The sequence below is a fragment of the Pelodiscus sinensis genome, chromosome 11, assembly GCF_049634645.1.
Source record: "Pelodiscus sinensis isolate JC-2024 chromosome 11, ASM4963464v1, whole genome shotgun sequence".
Lineage (NCBI taxonomy): Eukaryota > Metazoa > Chordata > Testudines > Trionychidae > Pelodiscus > Pelodiscus sinensis.
In genome coordinates, this window is record NC_134721.1 from 22,257,412 (window position 1) to 22,269,707 (window position 12,296).

At 41.7% G+C, this 12,296-nt stretch overlaps 1 protein-coding gene across 1 annotated transcript in view; it reads left to right on the forward strand.

The window, feature by feature from the left end:
• UROC1 (urocanate hydratase 1) overlaps window positions 1-12,296 on the forward strand; it is a 76,689-nt gene extending 64,393 nt beyond the window's left edge. Inside the window, exons 19-20 of the mRNA XM_006131264.4 lie at window positions 9,364-9,463; window positions 12,051-12,296. Of these exons, the coding sequence (XP_006131326.1) occupies window positions 9,364-9,463; window positions 12,051-12,191 (241 nt within the window). The 3' untranslated portion in view covers window positions 12,192-12,296. The remainder of the gene's footprint in view (window positions 1-9,363; window positions 9,464-12,050) is intronic.

Here is a 12,296-nt window from a genome sequence, read left to right on the forward strand (position 1 = left end):
ACTGTGGGGCTCATGAAACAAGCCCTGAGTGGTGGGATCACATCATAATGCAAGTCTGGGAGGATGAGCTGTGGCTGCAGAACTCTCAGATGAGGAAAACCAGTTCCATGCAACCCTGGCAGAAAAAAGACTCCAGAATGAGAGGTACCTTGCTAGAGAGAAGCATGTAGTGATTGCATTGTGGAGCAGGGCACCCCATCGCGTCATGCTCCAAATGACCATGCCTCTGGGCAACGTGCATGAAATTAAGTTGGAGCACCGGCTGGGGGTGCAGGCTCTGACTTTGTACAGATGGTCTTCCCTAACTGTGAAGGGGTGATAGATAGCATGCATATTCCAATTCCACCTCTGAGTACATTAATTGGAAGAGGTATTTCTCCATGGTGCTCCAGGGACTTGTGGATCATTGTGATCATTTCACGGACATTAATGTTGGTCCAGAAAGGTATATGACACATGCATCTTTTGGGACACTGGCCTGTTCAGGAAGCTGCAAGTGGGGACTCTCTTCCTGGACTAGATCATCACTGTATAGGGGAATGTCAAAATGCCCATTGTGACCCCGGGAGACATCACCCACCCCTTAATGCTGTGGGTTATGAAGCCATGCATTGGGAGCCTTGATAGCAGCAACGAGCGATTTAAAAAGGCTGAGAAAGTGCAGAATGATGGTGGAGTGTGCTTTTAGCTATTTAAAAGCCCGCTGGTGATGTTTGTACCTGAAGCTGGACTTGGCTGATGACAACGTCCTTATGCTTATAGTTGCATGCTGTACGCCTCTTAATATTTGTGAAGGGAAAGGTAAAAGCTTCACTCAGGGCTGGATCTCTGAAGCTCAGCATCTGAAGCTTGAATTTGAAGAACTTGAGACCAGGGTATGAGAGAGGCATAGCACAAGGCCGTAAAGATCAGGGATGCCTTGAGATAGCAATTTGATGCTGAAAGTCAGTAACATTTGTTGTCAAACTCAGTAGTACAGTGGCTATAATGCTAGTGAAGGCTTATGATTGGACCATATGATTCACTTAGTACAAAAGTGCTTGTTGCTTTCCTGGGGTGTGCTTGCTTGCTTTCAAGTAATGGAATAAAGATTTCTCTCAAACCCAAGAATTTAGTTTAACAACAACAAACATAGAATATACATGCAGCATGACACATCTGCACTCTGGGCAGGAAAGGGGGGGTAGGGAAGAGATGAGGGCCTGGTATGTTTACAGATTTTAAACACAAGAACTGTTCACCTATGCATCACTGACTAGTTGTACTAGGTAGGGACGTAAGCAACTAGTGACAGCCCGATAAACACATGCTTATCGAGTAGGCGAGTTGTGAGTCAACTAGCCGCTTCCCCCTCTTGCTGCCCCTATCAGAGAAAGGCAGCAAGGCAGAGGATCAGGAACCAGTGCTGTGGGGAGCTGTCTTAAAAGCACCATTTCTGCAGTGGCACAGGGGAGGCCGAGGCATAGCGGGGGCCCGAGTGTGAGTCAGGACAGCTGATTCCCAGCTTATTCCCAGTCCTCAGCACTGTGCCTCTGCCTTTTAAATGTATTAAACCCCTGGTGGCTCTTAAGACATTTAAAAGGTAGTGCCCCAGCAGAATTAGGTCCCGGGGCTGGGAGCTAACCCCATTGCGGCTCTGCAGTTTTCCCCCTTATCAAGTAATCAATTACTCGATTAGCTGATTAAACACAATTTAACATCCCTAGTACTAGGGTGAATACACATAAGACACAAGACACAAAACACAAAACGGTGAGTTAACCATTGGGGACAAGACTCACAAAATGGTGAGTTAACCATTGGGACAGGGAAATTCATTGGTGCAGGGCCTTGCCGTAGTCTGGGCAAATGTGTCTTGGGGAGAGCCAACACTGCATGGAGGGGCCATATAATCAATAATGTCCATACATTTTCCACGGTATGTATTCATCCTGGAAGATATTTCACTGAGAGCAAGAAGAGAAGCAAGGAAGGTTTTCTGCAAGAGTGCGACTTCTGTCCTGGCCCTTCTGTGGTTTGCCTATGTGCAGCAATGGTCCCCCTCCGACTCCTACAGCTCGGTGGCATGGGAATGTGACCCTTAATGGGACTGCAGCGGCAGATTGCCCAGCATCTGCACAACACTTTCAGTGAGATGTGTGAGGCTGATTACCGTGAAGTGAGAGAGTCCATGAATATCTTGTTCCACATCTGACTAGTCCTGTGTTGGTATTAGCACCACACGGACCCAAGCTCACTTTCTGCAACAGAGGGTTACTGATACAAAATAGCTCAGGTATCGGCAAATATTCTATCCCAAGCAGCTCGCTTCAGCACTTTTAGAAAGCAAAGCCACTTACCAGGCACATCCTCTGCTGTTTGTGCTTCCCCAAACTTCAGTTGCTGTGACTGGCTTCCTTCAGGGTAGAAAAAGACTCCTAACTACATGCATCTGGAGGCTGAGCCAACCTCTGGCTCTGGGTACACTTCTCCTCAGCACCCTCATCCCCGATTTCCTCTTCCTGTCTTGGTCCACTCGGGGATGGCCTTTGAGGCCCCAAAAGTATCCATGGGGATCTCCAGTGTGGAGGTGGGGTCCCCCTCAAGTATGTCATCCAGCTCTTTGTGGAATTGTCAGGTCATGGGTGCAGCATTGGAACAGTGGTTTGCTTCCTATGCCTTGTGGTAGATGTTTCACAGTGCCTTTGCTTTGACCCAGTGCTGCAGTGCATCCCGGTCATGACCCCTTTTGGTCATGTATCTCGATATCTGCCCTGTAGGTATCATAATTCCTATAGCGGGTGCACAGCCAGGACTGGACTGCCTCCTCATATCAAACACTGATGAGGTCCAGCACCTTCGCATGGCTCCATGTAGGCTATCTTGACATCAGATTACAGACGTTCACAGCCTGCATGATGCATCTTTACCAAGTGGCCCAGGGGCCCTACTTTTCTACTAGTCAGAAATGGTGGCTGGAAGCATGATAGTTGATACACAAACATTTTACCTTCTTCCCTTCCGTGGGCCTATCTAAATATCAGCATAGGTGCTTATTGAAGACTGTAGAGAGAGGCCCAATTTTCAACTCCAGTGTTCTTTGGGAAAGCCAGACTCTTTCATCACACAGGGCCAAGTCTATGCTCATGAGTAAAGCAAGCAAGAATGGTCCTAGCAAATACCCAAATGTCCCTTCCCCCCAGGCCATTTCACTAGGCTGCTGGTTTAGATATAATCTCAGCTGAGCACATGACTTTAAGTGCAGGATAGACTATTGCCACAGGGAATGTTGGTCACCAAGACCACAAGTCATGGACACCAGCATGTTTAGAAACTACAGCTAAAACTGTAACATGAGGGGCATGAAGTTGTTGTGGTTGCTTTGGCTGGTTGCACTGTCACGCGGATATTGTCCACTAGAAAAGCAGGTTGCTGAAAGGGGCACAGTTTTTTGGTGTTAAATGCAATACAGCACCCAATATCTTCCCAGCACGTTCCAGAACAGCGGTGCAGAGAATCGGCATTATAGAGCTTGCAGCCAGAAACAACTGCTAGGCCAGGACACAAGCAAAGCACCAGCCATGTGATTTCTGCCTGGCAGCTGGGAGCCTGCGTGTGGGGTTGGCAGTGGAGTCCCAAGCAACAGCCAGAACCTCGAGTGCAGGGCCAGAAACTGCGTCCCAAGCATCATCTGGAACTCTGGGCTCTGGCCCATGGTGATTGGGGGAGGGAGGGAAGAGGGGGGACATGTGATCCTTCCCCCATGTGTTTCTCCTATTTGCAGCAGATGTAATCCACACTGACTATTATGTAGCCTTGTTAATCGGAACCAAAACCACCTTCCATCCTGGTTGATCAGCTCATTCTGTCTGCATTATTCTAACTCTAGTGATTTCAATGGACTAACACCTGAGTGAGATCACAATCAGGGCCATAATTGTGGGATACAGTCAGATACACAGGGTGAAATCCTGGCCCTGTTGAAGTCCATTCGAGTTTTGCCATTGACTTCAATGGGGTCAGGATTTCATCCATTATGTCCATTAATTTTAATGGAGGATGTTATACCTGAAAGAAGTACATGGGATCTTTTGCAGGGGGATACGGCAAAACACTGCATTTATTGATAATGTAACATCACACACACACCCCATCTCATTGATGTTATAGTTACCAGTCTGTTGCTCACGTCAATCTAGTGGCCAGCTAAGTGAATGCGAGGGAAGATCTGGGCTTCTCTCAGTCCAGACCATCACTGCAATCTTAGCAGGACGCAGACCCAAAGAATCATGCAAGACACCCCGTTCTTAATAGCAGTTTTCTTCCATTGAGATCTATGCATTTTGCCTTGACAGGTTTTTAATCAGTTATTTTGCATCACAATCAGTTATCTGTGACATCTGTTTATGTGAAGGTTGTCCTCCCTGTCATCTGATATCAGCATGTTAGTGCTTCCCTTCCAGGGGTCGTCTGGCTCCGGTTTTGATGAGATGTATAATGCTTTAAATTTGGGGGTGCTTGTTCCTGGCTTCAAGGTCATCCATCTGCCCTGAACTGGTCGTCTTACACAATGGGTCCTTTTGATAGTTTTGTAGCACCCCAGAGTTTCTGGTCCTCCTTTGACCATCTGAATGCTAAACAGCCTTCAAACTTATCTTTCCTTAAACACTCTCATTCCTCATTCACTCATAATTATTTCAAACATCTAACACAAAAACTTGCATCTATATTCTTCTAGTACTAAAACTTCTAATGATAAAAAGCTTATATTTAACTATTTCTAAATGCAATAGAGTGATCATAATGAATCACAAGTATCATTTTGTCTTGAGATCAGATTACAGACATGCACAGCCTGCATGATGCATCTTTACCAAATGGCCCAGAGGCCCTACCTTTCTACTAGTCAGAAATGGTGACTGGCAGCATGATAGTTGATACATAAATTGCAAACTTAAACATGATACTTCTAATCATTATATTAAAGTTCTATTGTGGTCCAGGATATGTTTCTAAATTCCCTAAAATGCTTTGATAATTTAAACCATAAGCTGTAGAGATGGAAAGCAACTAAATCTGAGTCAATAATTTGTAATGAGTCATTTCCATGCTAAATTTAGCCTTTTTTGTCGTCATCTGGCAAAGCTGCCAAAGGATCATGATGCCCATGAGTGCATTTCTTATTTAAATGTATATGATTGATATATTTAGGAATACTTTATTCTATGCATTGATTATGAATGTTCAAACTTCAAGTTATAGAAATGACCATCTAGTTCAGTATTCCCACATCTATTTTTTTTTTTTTTGGCAAACGACGCCTTTGGCATCTAACTAAATGCCCTATACGCCTTTCATTTTTATATGTAAGTTTCATGTTGTTAGAGGGGCTTTACACTCAATTTTATCTATATTTCTGTTTCTCCTAAATGGGGGGGGAGGGGATTACTTTCCTAGCTTGTAGAAGTATTGTAAGTTTTGATATCTTTGGCAAAATAACAAAACAAAACTAAACAAAAAAACTTCTAAATCTTAACAGGGACGGGATGGTCCTGAATGGCCAACTGCTGGTTACTACCAGAACACACTTTGGAAATCTCTCCACCTGTGTAATTTCTCTCAATATTTGGAGGGTGCCATTTTTTTCTGTGCAGCAAAAGTGCTGGAACGGCTCGAGGGACAGACTCCCATATAACCCATAGTGGAGCTTTTCTATATTTGGGAATATAGAAAAGCATGGGCCAAATTGGGAGGTTACACTACTGTAAATCTGGAGTAACTGAATCTGTGTCAGAGTGGAATACAAAATGGTGCTCACAAAATTAATCAGAAAATTAGCAAATCAGTGCCAGAACACTATGTGGCACTCTCGGTTGGCCTGAGGGCTGGCATGGCAGTTGGGAGAGATCCCTCTCTGCCCCACCCCTTCAACCGGAGTTCCCATCCCTTCCAGGAGTGCAGAGCTGGGCCCCACTTCCACCTTGCCCAGGGGCCAGCAAGCCTGTCGGCGCCCCTGGATTTAAAGGTCCTAACAATGCCATGCTACTGTCTAGAGCAGGGGAGTCCAAACTTTTTTCAAAGAGGGCCAGATTTGATGAAGTGAACGTGCGTGAGGGCCGACCATTTTGCCTGACATTCTTTGAACCATTAAAATTAAATGCAAATTAACTATTTTATGCAAAGTTTATTGCAAACGGCATACTTTTCATTTCGTCACATGGATGACAAATCTAAACAGGTGTTAAATCACTCTGCCTTTCATATCTGAAGGCCAGATGAAAAAAAAATCCAGGAAGCTGAAATATATGTCAGGAACATTGTAAAGTACATTACATATTATTGGTAATAAAGGTTGTCTGTCAACTTTTAAGTTCAAAAAATATGAACAGGAACATAACACCAAGTATACACGTTGTGTCCAAATATATTTATAACTGATTTAGACCAACTGACATTAACTGAGATTTTACAATGTATTCATCTCAATACATGTGGATTTGTTGGGGGCCTTAAAAGATAGATATTGCCAAATTACCTGTGGGGCCGTATTAAACCGGAACACGGGCCGCAATTGGCCCGCGGGCCGGACTTTGGACATGCCTGGTCTAGAGAGATTTCTAAAAGCCTTGGTACCGCAGTGATTCTGTTGTTTAATGGACTACTACCCCATCTAGGAGCTGCATCCTCCTTGCATTTGTGTTTTTGGAGGAAAGGAGGAATATTATGAAGCTAAAAAAGAAACAGTCCCCAACCATTACAACAAATCTCTCTGATTTCTTTGCCCTCCAGATACAGATGCTCTTTGGGCCTTAGTTTTTATCCAGCAAACTTGCACTTCAGCAACTAAGAACCTGTGTTGCATTGTAAAGACCACTGAGGACGTGAGAATCAATTGGCCCTGCAATACAGAAATCTCCTTGTGCATGGTGAAAAGTAGCCACCTCATCTCCTTGATCTCAGTTGATGTAGGCTTTTCATGTGTGTGATTTATTTTTCCTCTTTCACTTCCCTGATAACTGATAAAGGAATGTATGTATATACATATGTTAGAAAGAAATCAACTTGACATTGGAATGTTGCTGTTTAGAAAATTCAGAAATGAGGATCGCAATTTAATTTGGCAGCCAGCCTCCTCAATAGATGTTTTGTTTTCACCAGAATTGTCAACAAATCTTATGCTTCTTCTTTTTCCTGCTAAAGAAACATCTTTCCTCTAAAGAAACATCTTTCCTCTATTTTGATTTACTGAGTTATAACCTAACACAACAGAAAACCAGGATTAGTATTTATTTAGTTGAGTCTGCATCATATGCACTGTTGGTGCAGGTACAGAATAACTCCAGCTTAGCCATAATTATAGCAATTGAATGTCATTGATTTCTTGAGGCCTGTTCATTTGAACAAGAATAGATATTAGCAAGAGGTCTATGTAATCTGTAGTAACAAAAAAGCAGAGGTAATTTAAGCACTGAACTACACAGTTGACAGTGTGACATCTTGATTGTGAAAGGGGCCTGTTTTCTTTGATCACCTTAGGAGGAGGCATCTGGAAATTATAGGAGGTAGTTTAGGTCAAAATGCCACATGTTTCTTTAATTACTTGAAAATATTACCTAATGCTAATGAAGGCAAAGTACTCTGTTTTAAAAGTGAGAGGCTTTGTTAGAAAAGCCATCGTAACAAACATGACTTGTTTGGGGTTTAATTTATTGGTGTCATTTCAGATGGTGGGCCTGATTCTAATCTGTTGTTCTGGATGTATGTTAGTGTAATTTCATAGAAAGCAGTGGATTTGCTCTCAATTTACAGTAGAACCTCAGAGTTATGAACTGACCAATCCACCACAAACCTCACTTCAAACTAGAAGTATGCAATCAGGCAGCCAGCAGAGATCAAAACAAACAAATACAGTACAGTCCTGTGTTAGATGTAAACGACTAAAAAATGAAGGGACAGCAGCATTTTTCTTCTGCCTAGTACAGTTTCAAAGCTCTGTTATGTCAATTTCAGTTGTACATTTTTGAAAGAACACCTATAACATTTTGTTCAGAATAACAAATATTTCAGAGTTATGAACAACCTCTTCCCAAGATGTGTGTAACTCTGCTATTCTACTATATTGAGTAGTATATTTAGTGAGATGGGGTATCTGCCCCTTTATATTCCTGCTTCAGAGAATAGTCTTTGAGTTGTGCTTGGAGGGAATATTTTGCCACTGAAAAGAACATTTCTGTAAGTGTAGAGTATTCTCTTTGGAAAAAAAAATACAACTAGAGATCTAATTTTCTTATTGTACTATATTGATAGTGGGCTGATCTGATATTAAATTAGGTGCTGATCTGGGTACTCTGGTTTTAAATAGGTTTAATTGAGAGCAGAATTTGGAATTCTAGCTAAAAAGTATCAGTCACATTCAGTGGACCACAGAGAAAGTTGGACCATTCCGTTGGTGAGAGGGAAAGTTTTTAAGCTTCAAGGAGCTCTTCTTCAGTTCTGGGAAAGGTACTCAGAGTGTCACAGCTAAATACAAAGTGGAGCATATTGCTTAGCATAAGTGGTTAAAACATATTTCAAGGGGCCATTCAAAGTGAAGTGGCCCGTCAACACCCCTTCAGTCACAGCGAAGACAGGCACAAGGTCCCTGGGGAGAGGGTGAAGGAAGCAGCTGTGGCGAGTAGTAGTAGGTTATAGATTGTGGTAATAGACCATAAATCCAGTGCCTTTATTCAGTCCTTTCCTCCATATGATTGGAGAGCTGTTAACAGGCCACTTCACCTTGAATGGTCCCTTGAAATATATTTTAATGCTTTATGCTAAATTATCTGTTTCATTTTGTATTTAGCTGTGAGGCTCTGATTATCGGAGTATGAATAGGTTGGTCTGTCTGTCTAGATACCAAAATGACTCCCCCATCACTTTGCTTATCGGAATGCTAGACCTGAATGTAGCACACATGAAAGGCATAATCTTTAAAGAACTCTGTGACTTTAGCTCTTTAATCATCAAGGGTGCTGGCATTTCTGTATTTAGGTTGTTGTGGGGTTTTTTTAAGTAATTGCTATGTGGAACATACTGTTCTCAGGAGACATACAGGAGGCTTAGGCAGAAATGGGTTTGCTGGCTGCTAGTGTGGGAAAGTATAAAATGGGCTTCCTAACGTTTCTATACTAGGACTTTGGTTCCTTGTACTGCTAGCTTTCTATCTTTTAAGTACAAAGACTCACTGACTGCATCCTGTATTCAATTTCAGCAATTTTATCCAGGCCTAATTTAGATTTTCCCTTTCCCCCAGTGCATCTGACTTGAGTGATGCTTTATAGGATTGGTTTATATATTTTTTAAAAAAAGATGTACTTTAAAAATGCAAATTCTTGTATTTTAAAGGGGTGAGGTGATAAATGGAGGATTTGGCCTTGTTCTGGATGGATCAGAAGAGGCTGAGGAACAAGCTAAAATGATGCTCAGCTGGGATGTTTCCAATGGAGTAAGCAAAATCTGCCTTTCGTTTTGACTCGAAAGATTGCTTTCCTTCTTCAAAACATAAAAATGTTGGTGACCCAGGAACATGCAAGCTGTACCGTGAAACAGGCAGAAAGTCAGTGGGAGTCTTTCTATCAACTTTAGTCAAAGTCAATGGGCTTTGGAGTCATACCCTAAAAAAGAGACCCAATAAATGTTGGGATTTCAAGACCTTCTCCCGAGAAGATCAAAGCACCCTCAATTCCCACTGAATTCCCAATGCATAAAAATCCTGTTTGTCTCCAATTTACATCAATGAGAGTTTTTTCAATATTGTCAGTGGGGAAAAAAGCAATCTCAAGTTACCTTTGTATGAGGTACTTGTGGCCACTTATATTCATGGGTACATGCCACATGTCCCTCAGTCTAGAGTTTAGTACTAAGTGCCAATTATGTGCAAACTCAAAGTAGTTTATTTGTTTGAACTGCTACGTGCTGGGGCCATTTCCTTGGCCTGAGGGAAAGTGTAACACATACTAACACAGAGTGTTTGCCCTCCTTTAATGCCAAGACCAGTATGGGTTTATGACTTTGCTCCCATGCTTGTGCTACTGGAGGTAGTAATTTAGATCAAGCAGCTCATGCTTCTTGGATCCAGAAGTCTGAGGTTCAATTTCTGTAGATAGTGTCCCACAGTGGCATAATTATATGCAGAAAATTATAAAGGACCAAATGTATTGTATTTTAAGAAGACAGCCTATCCATGATGACTTGATATGTCTCAGACAAACTGAGGCTATTGCTTGCCAATTCTGGTGTGTTCTGTTTTTGTTTTATTTCTGAAAAGAAGTTGATGGATTCAGTTGCCTTCCTTGCATTAGATCAGAAACGAGTTCTCTCCAGAGAACGTGGTAGAAAAAAAACAGTGGGAGGAACTATCCATATGCATTCCCTGTACCAGATCTGATAGAATAGATAAATCATTGAGGAAGACCGAAGAAGATTAAATTAATCTCTAGACTTGAGTAATAGCGGCAGATGCTTAACAAGCATAATTTATCAGAGACAGCCTATAAAACAAAAGTCTGGTAGAAGATACACTTGCAATGTGATTTATTGCATGCAATAGCCCAACTTCTCAACACAGTGTTTAAAAAAAGACAATATTAGAATATTGTCTATATTCCTACATCCACAAATGGAAAGAAATTGGAGAATACACTAGAAGATATACTACCAGGAATAATCCTACATGTGCATGGATATGGACTAGTTGACCTAATACAGGGGTGGCCAACCCGCAGCTCGCAAGCGGCATGTGTCTCTTCAAAGAAAAAATTGCGGCTCTCACACCTGTGGCTCTTCTCATGGTCTCCTGCTCTGACCCTTTTTCCTTGTCTGGGCAGGGCCTACTTGGGCCCCACACGGCTCTTAAAGGGGCAGCACTTTTTTGTTTTGTTTTTATGTTTTTTGCTCAACAACTTTTTTCCCTCGGCTCTTTGCACTGTATCCACCACTATTTTGGTTCTTTGTCTGTAATGGGTTGGCCATCCCTGACCTAATAGATATTTTAGTTCTATAATTCTCAAAATGTATTCATCCTAAATTGATCACATGCTTATGTACTTTGCTGAACTGGGACTTTAAACATTTGCCTACTGTAATGACTTTGAGCCTGACCAAATACTTCAACCCCCGCTTTGTAATGAATAATAAAATCATATTTCTAGGCCCATTGTGTTGAGCCTGCATCAAGACTGAGTAAGCAGCTCAGGATCTGGCTGTGATGTTTGTGTTAAATGGCACAACAGATACATGACATAATACATTAATAATTGAGAATCTATATAGCATGAATAAATTCATGATGAGTCTAAACCAAGAAGTTCAGAGCTAATTCTGACCTTCTCCATGTTTGTATCTGCCATTTTCCCTCAGATCTATTTTACAAATAAAGATGACTTTGAATCTTAGCATTTATTTTAAAGTATCAGGAGGAGGTTTGATCTATCACTATGGTTTGGGCATAACTCTGCCATCGACATTCTTAACCTTCCAGTTCTATAGACTGTGGGCTGAATTCTTTGCTGGTGTAAATTGACTACAGCTTCATTGATGTCAGCAGAGCTAAGCCCATATGGCCCCTTGGTCTCAAATCTTTCTAAGGGTTCAATTTGAAAAATATGTGCAGTGATCTCAGCATCCTACCAGGCAACTATTTGCCTCATTATAAAATCAGTGATTGTTTCAGACAGACTTAGGTCTGAAACAGCAGCTAGTTTTGCAGAGCTGAATTAAGATGCAATAATTTTTCCTTCTGATGGACTTTTGCAAAGCATCTGTTTACAATGTGTCTTGCTCTAGCCAGTGCTATCAGCCTATAATTTTTATTTGGAATAAAATGCATCAAGATCATCCAAAAACTTTTTAAAAATTGCTTAGGATGAAAGAGCAAGTATTTCACAAATTATTTTTTATATCGGCGAAGAAACTGAGAAATAGCATCAATTACATAGATATTATAATTAAATGTTGGGGGGTGGGGAGTGAGGAATTGGGGAGATACAGTTGCATTTTTACATCTATTTATTTTCACATTTGTGATCTGACAGGTGGCTAGACGCTGTTGGTCGGGAAACAGTAATGCTTATGAAACGATCTGCCAAGCAATGGAAGAAACTGATAAATTAAAGGTGACTCTCCCACACAAGGTGGAAGATGAAAGCATTGTGGAGCAAGCCCTACATCGTTAATTGTATTCTGAATTCATTGTGCTCCTTTCAGGCACACTTTGAAGTTGTGGTCTTGTTACCCTACCTCATTGTCTGATAAGATAATAAATGCAAGGTTCTCTCCCA